The sequence below is a fragment of the Eurosta solidaginis genome, chromosome 3 (assembly GCF_040869045.1).
Source record: "Eurosta solidaginis isolate ZX-2024a chromosome 3, ASM4086904v1, whole genome shotgun sequence".
In the NCBI taxonomy this organism is placed as follows: domain Eukaryota; kingdom Metazoa; phylum Arthropoda; class Insecta; order Diptera; family Tephritidae; genus Eurosta; species Eurosta solidaginis.
In genome coordinates, this window is record NC_090321.1 from 199933701 (window position 1) to 199952353 (window position 18653).

The 18653-nt window shown below is 40.9% G+C and overlaps 1 protein-coding gene across 5 annotated transcripts in view; it reads left to right on the forward strand.

The window, feature by feature from the left end:
* The window catches only part of Dbp45A (putative ATP-dependent RNA helicase Dbp45A), a 54756-nt gene that overhangs the window by 1932 nt on the left and 34171 nt on the right, over nt 1–18653 (forward strand). The window contains exons 7-8 of one of the 5 annotated variants that reach the window (XM_067774627.1): nt 4943–5049; nt 5115–5435. The exons of 1 other annotated variant lie outside the window; for it this stretch is intronic. In XM_067774627.1, the coding sequence (XP_067630728.1) occupies nt 4943–5049; nt 5115–5131 (124 nt within the window). In that variant the 3' untranslated portion in view covers nt 5132–5435. Of the gene's footprint in view, nt 1–336; nt 2600–4942; nt 5050–5114; nt 5436–18653 lie in introns of those variants that run through there. 3 more of the 5 variants (XM_067774626.1, XM_067774625.1, XM_067774624.1) reach the window with 3 other exon arrangements.

The window sequence follows — 18653 nt, forward strand, 5'->3', positions numbered from 1 at the left end:
ACGCCCCAGGCAAAGCAATATCAAAAATTTAGAAACAAGTTTTTTTCAATTAGAACGTAGCATTTCTTGCCGGGGTCGTCCTACGGCATCATTTTGGCAAACACTCCTAACGAATTTCTGCCATGAAAAGCTTTTCAGTGAAAACTCATCTGCCTTGCAAATTCCGTTCGGAGTCGGCGTAAAACATGCGAGGGCTCTTCCCGCCAATTTTAGGGAAAATTAAAAAGGAGCACCACGAAACTTGGAAGAGAATTTCGGCTTGAAATCTCTTCGGCGGTTATCGTGCCTTGCATTTATTTATTTTTCAATTATGAATTTAAAACTCGTAATTTTCAGTTTTCTCAAAAAGCAACGAGATAAAATACGTGCAGCTCGTCAATTAAGAAAGCAGCGTCAAAAGGAATGGGCCGAGAAGGAGTCAGAATTAATACAAGATGAACGATTTAAAACTGTGGATGCTTTGCGATTCAAGCGTAAAAAATCAAAAACATTTAAGAACAGCGAAGCTGATAAGGCTGCAAGCAAAGGCAAATAGCACAAATTAGCTGCTAAATCAAAGGTGATTAACAAAAGTAAATTGAGTGAGAACTCTTGAGCTGAAATTAAATGCGACAAATTAGCATTAAAATGGTCAAAAAGAAATTAATTTTAATAATTCTTTAAACATAGTTATTATACATGCCCGTTTCAGGCAAGCGTTCGCGAATAGAAGGAGTACCCTACAATTAGTGGACTAAATAAAACGGTGAAAGAAATCTTTACAATTCCAGGAAAATAGATAAAAAATAACCACCCTTAAGGTTAAAAATTAAAACTTGCAAAATGAAGAAAACTGCACATAAAAAGTAGTTTTCTGTTTACAGAAGCATGCATAATTATGAGGTTTTTTTTTATTATTTCTTACAAATGAATCTTACATATATACTAACAAAATTATTCAAACTGCAATGATTCATTGATTTATTTATTTATTTAGTAATAATATTACCGTAAATTACAAATGTTTATGAAGAATTACAAAATGATAAGCTAGATTATGTTACGTCTCGTAAATACTGGATACATTTAATTTTAAATAAGTGATGACTATTTTCGTTTTTTATGTTCGATGCCATTGAATTAAAGAAGTTTAGTCCTTTGTAGAATAAGGTATTTTGGGCCGCTGAAGTTGTGTGGCGCTGGAGTCTGAAATTGTTCACGTTCCTCAGGTTGGACTTCGCCAACGTATATAATTTTCTCTTGTATGTATTTTGCCCTTTGCCCTGTTTTGGATTTGTAAATCAACGCTAGGGTATTAAACTCTAGACGTTGTTAGATGCTTAACCACCGTAGTGCTTCCAACATAAAATTCACAGGTGTGTATTTATTGCATCTGTAATTTTTGGAACCTTTCAATATGGCCGTTATTGCAACACGTATAAAGAATTGTTGAGCAGTACTCAAAATGTGGTTTTATAATTATATTATATATTTTAGCCGCAAGCAGCAAGTGAATTTTTTTCCCAATTCTTTTTAAGAAACCTGCTTTCTTTCCATTTTTTTTAGATATGTAAACTATATGTTTGTTGTATTTTAGCTTTTTGTCAATGATAACGCCAAGGTATTTAACACTTTCAACTTTTTCAATGATTTCATCGTTGATTCTTATATCTTCTTCACTTGCCATGTTTATTTCCATCAATTTAGTTTTTCGTTCATTTAATTTAAGCTTGTTCATCTTTAACCACTTGTTTACATTTTCGATGTCAGTCATTAATTTTTGTTTTACAATTCTTTATTACAGCAGTCATATCATTTATATAAATTATGAACATTAGCGCATCTAGCACAGATCCCTGAGGGACGCCTGTTTTCACACATAGATATTCGGACACAGCGTTATTTATTTTAGTTCTTTGAGTTCTTCAATCTAAATAGGTCTTAAACCAATTGCTCTGTTGTTGTTGTTGTAGCAATGCTCCGCCCACCTAATAGCTGCGACCGATCACAAATTGTCATCAATATCCTCTAACGGGAGTCCAAGGAAACTTGTTGTTTCAACAGGGGTGGACCATAATGAAAGGCGTGTTAGAGCCGTTGGTTCCACATTACAATTAAAGAGATGGTTGGTGTCATGTGGGGACACATTGCAAGCGGGGCATACATTTTGTATGTCGGGTTTGATTCTGGATATGTAAGAGTTTAACCTGTTACTACAGTATCCAGAACGAAGTTGAGCAAGAGTGACTCGCGTTTCCCTGGGGAGTATGCGTTCCTCTTCCGCAACTTTTGGGTACTGTTTTTTGAGTACTGGATTCACCGGGCAATTCCTGGCATAAAGGTCTGACGCCTGTTTGTGGAGTTCACCACGGACCTGCTTGTGTTTTTTTGCTTCATTCTCAGGTGCCGTATTTCCTCAAAATGCTTACGGAGATGACTCCTTAAGTCCCTAGGCGGTGTTGGCTCATCAATCAGATGTCTGTTGGGATGCCCAGGTTTCTGGGTATTCAACAGGAACTGTTTGGTTAGCATCTCATTTCTCTCCCTGATGGGGAGTATTCTCGCCTCATTATGTAGATGATGTTCTGGGGACATAAGAAGACAGCCCGTGGCGGTTCTGAGAGCTGTATTTTGGCAGGCCTGTAGCTTATTCCAGTGGGTAATTTTTAAGCTTGGCGACCATATAGGGGACGCGTATCATGCAATCGGCTGGCCAATGGCTTTGTATGTGGTAATGAGCGTTTCTTTGTCTTTTCCCCAAGTACTGCCAGCAAGGGATTTGAGGATTTTTATTACGGCTCTGGATTTTCGGTACGATTTCCATTTAACCCCATTTAACCAATTGCTCTCTTTATCTTTTACACCGTACTTTTCAAGTTTTTGGATACGAATATGTTGTTGTTGTTGTTGTAGCAATGCTCGCCCCACCTAATAGCCGCGACCGGTCACAAATTGTCATCAATATCCTCTAACGGGAGTCCAAGGAAACTTTCCGTTTCAACAGGGGTGGACCATAAGGAAAGGGGTGTTAGAGGCGTTGGTTCCACATTACAATTGAAGAGATGGTTGGTGTCATGTGGGGACACATTGCAAGCGGGGCATACATTTTGTATGTCGGGGTTGATTCTGGATAGGTAAGAATTTAACCTGTTACAGTATCCAGAACGAAGTTGAGCAAGAGTGACACGCGTTTCCCTGGGGAGTATGCGTTCCTCTTCCGCAAGTTTTGGATAATTTTCGTTAAGTACTGGATTCACCGGGCAATTCCCGGCATAAAGGTCCGACGCCTGTTTATGGAGTTCACCAAGGACCTGCTTGTGTTTTTTCACTTCATACGGCTGGGTTCTCAGGTGCCGTATTTCCTCAAAATGCTTACGGAGATGACTCCTTAAGCCCCTAGGCGGTGCTGGTTCATCAATCAGATGTCTGTTGGTTGGGATGCCCAGGTTTCTGGGTATTCAACAGGAAATGTTTTGTCAGCATCTCATTTCTCTCCCTGATGGGGAGTATTCTCGCCTCATTATGCAGATGGTGTTCTGGGGACATAAGAAGACAGCCCGTGGCGATTCTGAGAGCAGTATTTTGGCAGGCCTGTAGTTTCTTCCAGTGGGTGATTTTTGGCTTGACGACAATATGGGTGACGCGTAGCACGTAATACAAAAATATCTAAAGACGCGCTAGGCAGGCACACTTTACACCAGGCATGCTTAACGAACGAAACGATATCATTTCGTTACGATAATTAACTATTAATTAATAATTAACGTTAACTTGACGATCTTAACGTTAATAAACGAAACGAAGTGACTTCGCTTCGTTTATTAGCGTTGATTATCGTAACGAAATGATATCGTTTCGTTCGTTAAGCATGCCTGCTTTACACTAAACATTTCCAATGTCGACTTAAGATCACATACACCTGCGAGTAAAGTAAAAGTAGCACCAGAAAATTTTTCGCATAACGAGAACTGTGTGAACAAATTTCCAAAATGTTTTAGAAAAATTTCGGGAATCTGAAGTTTGCAAGTTTTATTAGCTATTTTCGTCTTTATTTCCGCTATTAAAAAAAAAACGAATAGCATAACGAAAACTTCAACAGCAATTTCAAACAAATTTTCTAGAATAGTTATAAATTTGAAATTTCTCTAACAGCATATATCATGGCTCAATTATATGGTTGGCTCATCTCATCAGCTGATTTTATTTATTTCATTGCATGGTCGATGGGATTGTCAATAAGAGATGGCAAACTCAAAATGAAACCAACACATTGGCAACATTTTCTTACACATACAAAATCTGCTAAGTTTTATGTTTCCATTCCATACCATTCGCACCAACACCAATACACAGATTTTGACAATTTGAACAGACATATTTCGTTTTTGTACAGATGCGCCAAGTGTACAGTTGAACCATGGAATATATCCTCCTAGAGCTAAATTTAAAATTTAACGCTAAATTTTGCAAGCTTTATCATATAAAGTTAAACCTCGAAACGCAGAAAATTTTCGTTAAGTCTTCAATCATTTCCTCAATCAATACAATATTTTAGGTATGGCAACCTACAATGTTTGTATTTAATTCGAAAATGTTAAAACAGTTTAAAATGTGAATGTGGTCCCACCTTATAGTTTTTTCAAAAGGAAGAAATAAAACGTGAAATTAAAGTGAAGTGGTGATAGTCCAGGGGCCAAATCGTAACATCCGTGATCGTATAACTCGTCACGTAAAAACATGATTTTTGGATTATGACATACGTGAACGTACTACTTCGATCGTAATTTTGGTACGCAAACATACGTTGCGAGTGATTGAACGTACACGTTACGTTCCACTTTCATTCGAACACAAACTGGCGATCGTATACATACATATTTTATTGAAAATGTAAGACAATTCTTAAAATATTTTAATAAAATAAATATAATAAATTTCAAACTCTTATTACATATTAACAAAGGTCGGATTCAAACAAGCTTAATCCAAACCAAAAGGAAATATTGGCGGAATTCATGGCGAGACACCCGTTTTGGTATCGGCTTGCTTCAAATTTAACTTCCCCAGAAAGTAACTAAAAGCTTCGTAAGTTAAGCGAAATCTCTTCAAGAAACTAATAATTTTTTGTTACAAAGGAATAATACATAAATAATATGCTTACGCTTTGTTCGATAAGTCCAAATGGTTACTACACTCTCTTAACCGCCTTCGGACTATCTTTTCATCGCCTTCGCTATTACTGGAGCTCAAACAAAACAATAAAATTGGGTACATAGCAGTTATTTACTTTTTTTTTATAATTTTGGCAACCAATTTAACAGTTCAAAATCTATTGTGAGCTAAAAATACAATCCAAACTAATGTGGATCCTAAAATTTATTGTGAATTGAAAAGAAATTACGTCCCGTTTGCTATCGTATGTGTCAAGGATGACTCGATACCAATTTAATGTTGATTGAATATAAAGTATAAAAGTAATTAAAAGTAGTACATGAATGAATATGAAAATGAATATGATTTATTAATACGGCATACACTCGCTGGTATGGTTTGCACGTCCGCTCCCTACGAAATAACACGACTGACTAACTCGTACTTGACAGCTCGGCCTCTCCTGACCCCTCGTCCGTCTCGGACGATGCCAAGTCACCTTCATCAATAATGTCTAGTTCGGGATCAAGAATGCGCCATGGCCTCATATGATCGCTGCTCACCACGTTGCAATATTTTCGCTGAGTTACTGTATTATCTGGCAAATCTTCCACCACATATCGGTCAGAGTTCAAAACCTTCGTTATGACATAAGGACCCTTGAATGACGGATCAAGCTTGTGGGACACACGCGTTGCTGTGGGTACGTAGTCCAGATACACCAAATCTCCCACATTGTATTCACGCGGTTTTGTATGTTTATCGTCGTACCTCTGTTTCCACCGATTACGCTCTTTGTTGATGTTCACTACTGCTTCCGAACGTTTTTCTTCTACACTGATGTCATTACATTCGATGTTGTCATGTATTGCTTGTATCACCCGATTCTGGGAAACATCTCTCGGGTTGAAGTTGAAAATCAGTTCATTTGGACAAAATTTAGTTATGCTATGACATTGAGAGTTGACCGACCATTGAATAGTAGGTAAGGTCAAGTCCCAATCCTTCTCTGTCTTCGTACTGCATTTTATGGCACTAAGTATCGTCTTGTTGACCCGCTCTGCCTGTCCATTGGCCCGAGGAGTTCTCACAGCAGTTTTCACATGTTGAATGCCATATTTGCCAATGAAGTCTTGGAATATCTTGGATGTGAATGCAGTGCCCCGGCCGGTCACAATACGTAACGGTTGTCCAAAAATTGCCATTGCATCTTCCAGAGCTTTCACCACGGGTTCGGATTTGGTATTGCGCGTTGGTTTCAAAATGTTGTATTTACTGAAGCTACACACGATCACCAAAACATGAATATTGCCCCGCTTGCTCTTGGGGAACGGACCCAAATGATCGATGTGGATGCTACGGAACGGAATAGGCAAGACCTCACCAAGATGTAGTTGACCCTCCGGTTTACCTCCCTTTACCTTAAAGAGACAACATTCTTCGCACGCATTAATATAAGTTTTTACATACCTTCGAATCCGAGGAAACCAGAAATGTCTCCCGATTCGATCAATCGTTTTCTCAAGTGCAAAATGCCCAACATCATCGTGGCACGCTTTCGTAATACGCCACCTCATTGCCTGTGGAATTACCAATTTTAACTTCTGGTTGACGCGTCGATATACTCGACCATCTTGCAGATGATAGTCTGTCTGTATCTGCTTTTCTTCATCGTTGTCGGGTGGACGACCACTCCGCAACACATCCGCAATCTTTCGCACTTTGCCGTCCTGAATTTGCATTGCGTATAACCAATCAGAACTGTCATCAACCGGTGTAACTCTCATCATCCTCTCTGCAACTGTAGTCACCACCGTTTCGGGTTGTACTGGCGCTCTGCTTAGCCCGTCTACATGAGCCATTTGCGCCCCTGAACGATGCACACACTTGAAGTCAAACTCTTGGAGTTTTAGCCACCATCTGGCTATTCGTGGTTGAAGAAGCGTTGTTACTTTAGTTGCTACTACGGCATGACAATCGGTTACCACAATAAATGGCCTACCCAAAGATACACTCTCAATCGCTCAAGAGTTTCGACGATGGCCAACACTTCTAACTCATGGCTGGCGTACTTGGATTCAGCTGCACTGCATTGACGACTGAAGTATTGAACTGGCTTTAATCCCTCTGTTTCCCGCTGTAGTAATACACCAGAAAAACCATGGCTACTAGCATCTGTGTGCACTTCATGTTCTTTGGCATTGTCAAACATCGCCAATACTGGATCTCGTGTCAATGCCATCTTCAATTCGCCGAACGCTTTTTCCTGTTCCTGTGTCCACTTGAACACCTCGTCCTTCTTGAGTAATTTGGTTAATGGTCTCGATATGTTACTGTACCCTGGGATGAATCTTCTGAAGAATCCTGTTAATCTAAGGAACTGACGTATATTTGTCGCTGTAGTTGGTGTAGGGAATTCCTCCACGCACTGAATTTTGTCACGTCCTGGCCGTATGCCTTCATCACTCACACAGTGTCCTAAGAAGGTTACCTGCTTTGCCATGAACGCACACTTGGATGGGCGTAATGTTAACCCGGCCCTTCGTACTGCCATTAGAAATTCTTCTAATACCTCGATGCCTTCATGTTCGGTTGCCGTGGCAATGGTTACTTCGTCCACGTAATTGATAATTTTATCCCGGTGATTCAAATCTCTTACCAGGTTGACTACCATCTCTTGGAACACCATGGGGGCATTAACTAACCCAAACGGCATGACTTTGTGTTCGAAGAGACCATCCGGAGTCAAAAATGCTGTATATGGCCGACTAGCTTCTTTTAGTGGTATCTGGTAGTACCCGGCAGTCATATCCAGCGTTGTAAACCATTGATTACCTCCTAATCGTGCCAGTTGTTCTTCCACAATTGGCATAGGGAACTGTTTTTTTACGGTCACTGCATTTAAGGCCCTGAAGTCGACGCACATTCTATCTTCGCCGTTCGCCTTCTTCACCAAAACTACTGGTGCTGCATGCGGAGAAGAACTTGGCTGGATAACGTCACAACTTAACAACTCTTTGACTATCGACGACAATATCGGCCTATGTGACAACGGAACTTGATACCTTTTACCCACAACTGGTTCTTCGGTTGTAACTTTGATTTCCATTTCGGTTGTTTTACACCGACCTATACACCTTAGATCTTCAGAGAAACAATCGTAATACTTGTTCAACAAACGCTTGACCCCATCATGCTCTATGCTTTCAACTAATACGTTGACTGAAGACTTACTATCAGATGCTTCTAGCTTTAGCACACCTGATTCAATAACTACCTTTGTGTCATGCATAATATCACGACCTAATAACATTTCATATGGCATAAATCGATCCGGTGCTACCAACAACGACAATTCTACTAAGCGATCGTCAACCATTGCATTTACTTTTACCTTTTCCTTTGTCTCGACGACTCCACCTCCGAAGCCTGTGAGCTGATGAGTTTCGTGCTCACGTTCTACTTCACTAGGAATCTCAGTCGCTGACACCAGTGAATAGTCGCTACCGGTATCTACAAATGCTGACACTACCTTGCCCCAAACCATAACTTGTTTCATAAATGGTGGGGGCGTTACGCATGGTGTAACCAAACTTGCTACGGTACTCTTACCTGCGTTACACGACTTCGCCCCGTGCCCAATCTTATTACATTTGCTGCAGCTGGGTTTACGTGATGGTTGAGGACACTTCGCTGCTAAATGTCCAGTATCGTTGCAATTAAAACACCTAATGGACTTTCTCACCTGTCCTGTACCTGTTTCGATTTCTTTCTGTTGATGCTGTTGCTGTATGTTGAATGCTGGTTTAACTCCAACGGACGTTGCTGATAAACTTTCAATTGCTTTCAACAGATCGTTACATGTCTTAAATTTTATGGCTAACAACGTCCGCGACAAATGCGGATCGTTGAGCCCCCCAATGATATACGAATTAATAGATGCTTGGTCCATTTCTGCTCTACGACCCATATTAAGCATGAAGTAATAATAGTCTTTCATAGACTCACCTTGCTTTCTTTTGCGTCTGTCCATTTCACGGTGTACATCCGCTACGTTTATTTCACTTGGAAAATCATTAGTCAAGGCTTCAACAAAAAGTCGCCATGAACTGAAAGAGGGTTGAGAATCTGCCCAATCAGCTGCGACACCCTTTAGTTTTGGCTGTGTTGCAAATAATATTTCGTCTTCTGTCCACTGATATATCGCACGCAATTTTTCAATTTTTGCGATAAACTGCTTTGCTGTTAAATAACCCTTAAGTGGATTGAACTCGGGTAATATGCTTATAATTTCCCTCATCGTGTACCTAATCGTATTACTATACTGCCTTGCTGGTATAGAATGCCCTAGTTCATGGCTCACCTGGCCCGTGTGTGCGGTGGATGAGCCCACTGTTACTCCTCCCCACTCTAAATTCGACGGTTGCTGTATTGCTGTCATTACATTGTAACTTGCAGGCACCATGTTGCCTGTTCCGACTACCGACGTGAATGTTGCTTGATCTGTAGTATATGTTGCTGGTAATGTGCCATATGATACTGGCACAATGTTGCTTGTTGTTGTGTATGACGTTTCGATACATGTTGCGCCGGAGTTTGCTTGCACATAGCTAGATGTTGCGCCGGAGTTTGCTTTTGCATCGCTACATGTTGCGCCGGAGATTGCTTGCACATTGCTACATGTTGCGCCGGAGTTTTTGGGTGCTCCGCTACTTATATGCGTTTGCTGTGCCTGATTCAACTGCGCTGTTGTTATTTGACTTACCGTCTCCGCCATGCTGGTTACTATATCACGCAATTCTTTGAATTGATTCTGCCAATTCGTTTCGTTGTTTTGCAGATCCTCGGATTCGTCCTCGTCTAATTCATCTGCCTCGTAAACTTCTATCAGCTTAGCAACTTTGCGTGACTTATTGCCAGAAACTGATAATCCTTGTTGTTGTAACAAACGATTTAGCTGATCTACCTTACGTGTTGAAAATTTAATTTTACTTGCCATTATTACGAGTTGATTCTGCACAATTGCAATTTCCTTTTCGTTTTTTTTTTTAATGACCGGAGCAAATATTAAATATCACCTTGCTTGTTGCTTGCTGAAATCTTTTTTTCGCTATACCAACTTTTTTTGGTCTCCGTTTTTCGCCACGATGATTCGTGCTCAAAAAATTACCAACGTTGCTCGGTTGTGTTGTGAAGTCACACTTCAATTCCCAACCCAAAGCATTCACATACATACATACGTATGTTTCTTTAACTTGGATGAATACTGTGAGCGTCTATCGCTCAGTCCCTCTCACTATTCACGGCTGCTCTCGGTTGCTACAAAAAAGGCGCCACTGCGACTGTCTGTTCGTATGCTAGCGGAATTGCTCTGCCGCTGCGCAATTGGTTTTGTTGTTGCTGATTTTTCTATGAAAAAAATATACTTGCAACAGCTCGTTCAATTTTAAATTTGGCGTGATTTGTTGCTGCTTCTGCAATTTCACGTTAATTCTTGTGAAATTTGTTCGCGATCCCCTTCTGATTGTTGTCAAGGATGACTCGATACCAATTTAATGTTGATTATTACATATAATTGAATATGTATTTATTGAATATAAAGTATAAAAGTAATTAAAAGTAGTACATGAATGAATATGAAAATGAATATGATTTATTAATACGGCATACACTCGCTGGTTTGGTTTGCACGTCCGCTCGCTACGAAATAACACGACTGACTAACTCGTACTTGACATATGTTATAATCCCATTTTGTTTATACGTTTGACGTATCACGTAATTTTCTTTCGTATGGTTGCCGATCCGTGATCGTATTTTACGATTCGAGCCCTGGGCTGATTTTTAGTTTGGATTTAAAGCGTTTTGAGTCGTCTCTGCGCTTTTTGTCAGTTTTTTTTTGACGGTTATTTTAAAGGCATGATAGGAATTTTTTCCTGTTATAGCGCAGGACAGCAAGGTTGGCAAGAACCCAACCCAGCCGACATGACTAGCCACAGTGCACCCACAGATCATGCCGACTGCCTTCCTTTCTGCTCCCATAGTATCCCGTATTCCATAACAGATGACTCTGGGTAGACATATTCGATAAGCAGTTAACTGCTTTTCATTTTTGTTTTCACTAATTAAAAAAAGGATGTGTTCGAAAACTCGAAGTTTGCAAATTATATCCGTTATCTTTCTTATTTTCAATTACAAAAAAAAAAAAAAATAATGAATTGTTAAGCAATTTCGAAATCGTTTACGAAAAACTATGGAAATTTGATGTTAAAAATTTTCTCAGGTTAGGTTGAACTTACCGGTCCGTGAGGACCTCATAGACATATACTAAATGCGTTCATAATACTTCTTAAGTTTGATTCTATGGATCAATTAAAAAATTAGTAAATTGTTTTACTTAACTTAGTAAACCAATTCCGAAAACGTTGGCGAAAAATTTCAAGAAGTTTTTAAAAATCTTCATGAAAATTAGAATTTTGAAAACATTTAGGGGTGCGCTTTAATTGTATTGCGATTCATTTAAGTAGCACAGAATTCTTATTTGGAAAATGGTTTCAGAATTTCAAAAATCAATTCAAATTTTCAGGTTTCAAGCTTGTTGGACTGAAATAAATTGTACTTCAAAACTGAATAAAAGGTTTCCAGATATTTAAAAGAAACATTTTAAATTTTCGAGTTATTTGCAAAACGTTTCGAAATTTCTTTACATAGTTTTCGTTTATAATTCGTTTAAGTTTTGTAGCGGCAGCCTGTGGGTCAATGCAACATTGCAAAAGTCCGAACACCGCTGTATCTGTGCGTTAACAGCAACGGAGTTACCCTTATATGGGTTAGTAACGTGATTTAGATGTATGAATATGTACCTGTTAGTGTGGCCGAAATTAGTATCGTGAAAGTTTGTCTGTCGTTTCCCGCCAAAATAGGAAGTGGTGAGAAAGAAGGGCTTTCGATCTATGGGGTGCGATCGCCGAACGATGACAGGGCTTAAAAAGTTTTCTTAAGTGAGTGCGGTGCAGTAATTAAGGCAAGTCCTACTTATATATTTTTTTGTGAAAAAGAAAAATTCGCGATTTCTATAAAACCGTGCTAACGGGTACTCTAGCGGAATTCCAAGAAGGAACCGGGATCCCATACCCTGGTTGACCACAGCCGCAGGTGAGTCCAGTGAAACCCTCTTCCCCAGTCCATGGTGCATGTGGACTAATAGTGAAGATAAATAAAAAATCGCTTCCCAAGGCAGTCGGTTCTATGTACCGGAGCGACTCGGGATTTTTCCCGACCAAGGACTGTCATTTCAGTGTGACCCCATCTAATTTGTTTCGTCCCTCCCACAAATTGTCATCCTCCCAGCAGCTCCTTGCAGCAGGACTGCTCCATATTCTCTTACTCCGGGAAGGCATCGAATCCAATCCGGGTCCGTCTCCTGACCCCGGTCCTGAGAAATGGTTTTGCTGCATCTGCCGGAAAAGAATCTTTTTAGGACGGTCATACTCTGTTCAGTGTGTCTCGTGCAAGGGATGGTGGCATCGGACAGGTTGTTCTGGGCTTGATCCCAAAACCCGACGTCCACGTAACTTTTATAAATCTTTTGTGGCTCCTTGCTGTTCACGCCCAAGGGCGTCCCGTAGTCTACGTCTAAGCGCCCCCCACTACCTTCCAGCAGCCCCGCTGCTCAGCAAGCCACAACAAGTATCCGCTGCTGCTCGCGCCCCACGGCGCCAACAACTCAAACAGCTGCTATCACTCATAACTACAATCTTCGTAGTAGAGTCGGAAGCAATGCTGAGCAACGGCCCCTGCCCCCGTCTTCTCCCCCCTCTTTTCCGGCAGCAATCGTGTAGATCAGGGAAACAGACTCTTAGTCCCTACCTCCGTTTGCACCGTTTGCCAGCACAGAATATATATGTTTGCGACATCCGCCCAATGCAGCTCCTGCCTTGGGAGGTGCCACTTCCCTAGATGTTCTGGTCTCCGCGACGGCAACCCCCCGACGGGTTTCATCGCGCCATGTTGCCAGGTCGCAAACCCAAATCATCCGGGTACCCCAATGCTTGCCCAAGGACGCCCAGTCCTAGGGCCACAACAGCAATTGCGTCCTGGCCTTCCCCAACCCAGGCGTAGTCACCCGTCACTTACCCCCAGAGTGGCGACGTCTCCCCTTATGCACTTCAGAATTCTGCAGTTAAACTGTAATGGACTAACTGGGAAGATTACGGAGATAGTCGATTTCATGAAGCGGCACAACATCCGCATTGCTGCGTTGCAAGAGACTAAACTCACAGCAAGATCTGCATTGCAGACCTGCTCTGGGTATAACGTCCACAAAAAGACCGCGAGAGCGGAAATGGAGGCGATCTCGCGTTTATCATACACCACTCTGTGCAATATTGTATATTTGATCCTGCCATCGACCGCAGGGACAATGTCTTAGAACGTCAAGGCCTATCTGTCCGGTCAGGCGATGCAATCCTAGAAATCATCAACATCTACATCCCTCCTGCCACCTGTTGCCCCAGTGGATACCGCCCTAATATCAGGGCCTTACTCACTGGCAACAATCGCATTATCTTAGGCGATTTCAATGCCCATCATGATCTATGGCATTCAAACTTGCGGGCGGACTGTAGGGGTGAGATGTTGGCGGATCAAATAGAAGAAACGACGTTGTGCACAATAAACGGAGACGCCCCCACACGTATGGTAGGAAGCTGTCACAGCTCGCCAGATATCTCAATCGTGAGCGCAGAACTCGTAAACTGCGTCAACTGGCAGCCGATGGTAACATTGGCATCCGACCACCTGCCCATACTTATTTCGCTTGAGCGTAACGCCGACTTCATCGTCACTGAAAAACGCACTTTCATAAACTTCAAAAAAAGAAGTGGGAAGAATATAAATCCTTTACAGACAGCCGCCTAGCTGCCCTCCCTATCCCGACTGATGCCCGCCAAGGGGAGCGTGCCTTCCGTAAGGTCATTAAATCCGCCTCGGCACATTTCATTCCCGCCGGTAGAATTCCCGAAATCCGGCCCACTTCCCGGCGGAGGCCGCAAACTTAGCGAGAGAACGTGACCTTATAAGACAGCTTGACCCAGGCGACCCCCAAATAAGGGATATAAACCAACGCATCAGATTGCTTGTAGATGAACACAAGCGGGCGAAATGGGAGGAGCACCTAAGAGGTTGTAACCTCTATACCGGTGTGGGTAAACTTTGGTCCACCGTAAAGTCCCTATCGAATCCGACTAAGCACAAAGACAAAGTTTCCATCGCCTTTGGCGACAAAGTGCTGTCGGACGCGAAAAAATGCGCGAGCGCTTTCTGCCGACAATATATAATGCATTCTACGGTCGACAAAGATAGACGGAGAGCCAATAGACGCGCACATAAACACAAATTCAGCGCGTCACCAATCACCATCACCGCTAAAGAGGTTGAGGACGCCATTGGTCGTGCTAAACCATCCAAAGCAGTGGGCCCAGACGGCATAGCCATGCCGATGCTTAAAAACCTAGGGAAAGAGGGGTTCAAATATTGAGCGCATGTCTTCAATCTGTCTCTTTCCACCTTTGTCATACCTGAGAAATGGAAAATGGCCAAGGTGGTCCCACTACTAAAGCCTGGGAAACCAGCTAACATAGGTGAGTCGTATCGTCCGATATCTCTCCTATCGCCAGTGGCAAAGACGCTTGAAGCCGTTTTGCTCCCTTATTTCCAAGCAAATTTGCAGCTAGCCCCTCATCAGCATGGCTTCAGAAAACTCCATAGCACCACCACCGCGCTAAATGCCATTAGCACCCAGATAAATTGCGGTTTAAATCAATACCCCCACCATAGAACAGTACTCGTAGCGCTAGACCTATCAAAAGCTTTTGATACGGTCAACCATGGCTAGTTACTGCAGGACCTGGAAGGGTCTACCCTTCCCCCATGTCTTAAAAGGTGGACCGCAAATTATCTGGGTGGTCGGCAGGCATCGGTGCAATTTAGAAACGAAACATCAAAACAAAGGAGAATTAAACAGGGGGTACCACAGGGTGGTGTCCTATCCCCACTTGTGTTTAATTTCTACATATCTAAGCTACCTTCACCACCGGAAGGAGTCACAATCGTTTCCTACGCCGATGACTGCACAATAATGGCCACAGGCCCAGGCCCAAAGATCGATGCGCTATGCAATAAAATAAACGGCTGCCTCCCTGATCTCTCCAGTTTTTTCGCCTCGCGAAACCTGGCATTATCACCGAGTAAATCTTCCGAGACCTTATTTACAACATGGACGCCCAAAATGTCGACCATTTTGAACATCCACGTCGATGGCACTACGCTACCGACTGTCCGACACCCCAAAATCTTGGGTGTGACGTTTGATCAGGATCTAAATTTTGGTGAGCACGCAGCCGCAATTGTTCCGAGAATTCAGAGCCGTAACAAAATCCTCAAATCCCTCGCTGGCAGTACTTGGGGAAAAGATAAAGAAACGCTCATGACTACATACAAAGCAATTAGCCAGCCGATTACGTGCTACGCGTCACCCATAAGGTCGCCAAGCCTAAAAATCACCCACTGGAAGAAACTACAGGCCTGCCAAAATACTGCTCTCAGAATCGCCACGGGCTGTCTTCTTATGTCCCCAGAACACCATCTGCATAATGAGGCGAGAATACTCCCCATCAGGGAGAGAAATGAGATGCTGACCAAACAGTTCCTGTTGAATACCCAGAAACCTGGGCATCCCAACAGACATCTGATTGATGAACCAGCACCGCCTAGGGGCTTAAGGAGTCATCTCCGTAAGCATTTTGAGGAAATACGGCACCTGAGAACCCAGCCGTATGAAGTGAAAAAACACAAGCAGGTCCTGGTGAACTCCATAAACAGGCGTCGGACCTTTATGCCGGGAATTGCCCGGTGAATCCAGTACTTAACGAAAATTATCCAAAACTTGCGGAAGAGGAACGCATACTCCCCAGGGAAACGCGTGTCACTCTTGCTCAACTTCGTTCTGGATACTGTAACAGGTTAAACTCTTACCTATCCAGAATCAACCCCGACATACAAAATGTATGCCCCGCTTGCAATGTGTCCCCACATGACACCAACCATCTCTTCAATTGTAATGTGGAACCAACGCCTCTAACACCCCTTTCCTTATGGTGCACCCCTGCTGAAACGGCAAGTTTCCTTGGACTCCCGTTAGAGGATATTGATGACAATTTGTGATCGGTCGCGGCTATTAGGTGGGGCGAGCATTGCTACAATAACAACAACAATAAATAAAAAATGTTAAAAATTAAAATTAACTTAAATAAAATTACATACCTAAAATCAATAAAATTTAGTAAAATAAATAACATTAAATACAAAGATAAAATTAAGTAATAAATTAATGAAAGTTAAAAATAAAAGAACATTAAAACAAATTAACTAAAATTATAAAATAAAATTAAATATAAAACTAATTAAAATAACTAAAATTACATATATAAATAAATAAAGCCAGATATTTAATGTTGAAATAAACAATTATTTTTTAAAAAAATATCTTTTATTACACAAGAAAAAATTATGAAGTGAAAAAGTTTTGTTTTCAAAAGTCAACACATTAAAATATTTCACAAAGAGTTTTTAAAATAAAAATATTGAAACAAGTGGAATATTACATAACAAGTGGGTTACGACATAGCTCCCCTCTAAGAAATTACATAAAAGTCAAAATAATAATTAATATGGCAAATCATTGGATTGAAAGACTGGTTATAAACGGTCTATAGACATTTTTTCAATTTTATCTTGAAGTGAAATTTTAAAGTATTTTGGAAATCGTTCAATAACTTTATACGGTCCTGAGTATTGAACATCTAAAAATGATCGACCAACATCAACATGAATCCAAACATGTGTACATGTACATATATAAATCTTTGCTAATAAAAATGGGTTTTCAGGAATGGGCCGAAGTTGAAATAGGTTGTAAATATTTCATAATTCTTTTTAAAGTTGAAAAGAAATCTGTAGGATCTCCAACTAGTTGTGGTCTATCAGAAATAATAATATTTGGACATCCAAACCGGCATACCCAAAAATCGTAACCCGTTCTGCAAACTGTTTCAGCTTTAATATTTCCACTAGGGAAAGCTTCCGGCCATCGACTAAATCGATCAACACAAGTGAGTAAATAACTGCATCCTTCAGATATTGGTAATGGAGCAACCAAATCTATATGGACTTATTTAAAACGACCACTGCTTACTGGGAATTTGCCAAGTGGACTCGAAATGTGCCTTGAAATTTTTGATTTCTGACATGAGGTACAAGATCTGGTCCACTCTACCACATCCTTATTCATCGAAGGCCAGAAAAATGTCTTTGTAATTAACTTTTTATTCGCCCGAATGCCAGGATGCGATAAATGGTGAATATTTTTAAAAACTATTTTACGGAACTTAAGTGACACATATGGTCGTGCTACACCTGATGATACTTCACAGTAAATTTGAATATCACTATCTGGTATGTTGATTATTTTTAATAAGCAGCTTCTCTCAGACTGCAGCAAACTTCGCAACTCCAATTCTTCTTTTTGGGTTCGTGCCATCTCCTCGTAATTAATACTTTTAAATTCGATAGTTTCAACTCTTGACAAAGCATCGGCGACAACATTGTCTACTCCAGATATATGAACAATATTAGTTGAAAATGGCGATATAAAATCTAGTTGTCTACATTGACGTGGATATGCTTTATTTAAATTTTGTTGAAACGCATATATCAAAGGCTTGTGATCGGTAAAAATTTTAAACTCTCGACCCTCCAAGAAATAGCGAAAGTATTTTACTGCGGAGTAGATTGCAAGCAATTCCCGATCATAAGTGCTATAGTTAACTTGAGCATGATTAAACTTTTTAGAATAAAAACCTAAAGGTTGCCAATCACCATTAACGACTTGCTCTAACGACGCTCCCATGCCAAAGTTACTAGCATCAACTTTTAATGCAAGGACAGCATCTGGTATAGGAAAAGCAAGAATTGTAGCTTGTGATATTTCTTCTTTTACTTTCTCGAAAGCAGAAATGGTTTCCTTGTTCCATGAAACAGGTCGTCTATCATTATTTTTTGCACCAATCAGCAAATTATTTAAAGGTGCCTGAGTTTTTGCTCCATTTGGTAGAAATTTTCGATAAAAATTAACCAAAGCTAAAAATTGCCTCAAATCCTTGATTGTTGAAGGTTTTGTATAATCCAAAATAGCACTTACTTTTTTTTGCATTGGACCAATACCAAAACTAGTAATTTTGTGTCCCAAAAAGTTGAGTTCTGAGACTCCCAATTCACATTTTCCGTTGACAATGAAACCATACGTTTTGAATCGTTCGAATAGTTGCTTGAGATGATCCATGTGCTGATCAGGATCAGACGAAAAAACTAAGACATCGTCATAGTCAAAATAAACAACAACAAAGTTAAGACCTCGTACTACTTCATCCATGAAACGCTGGAAGGTCTGTGCTGCATTACATAAC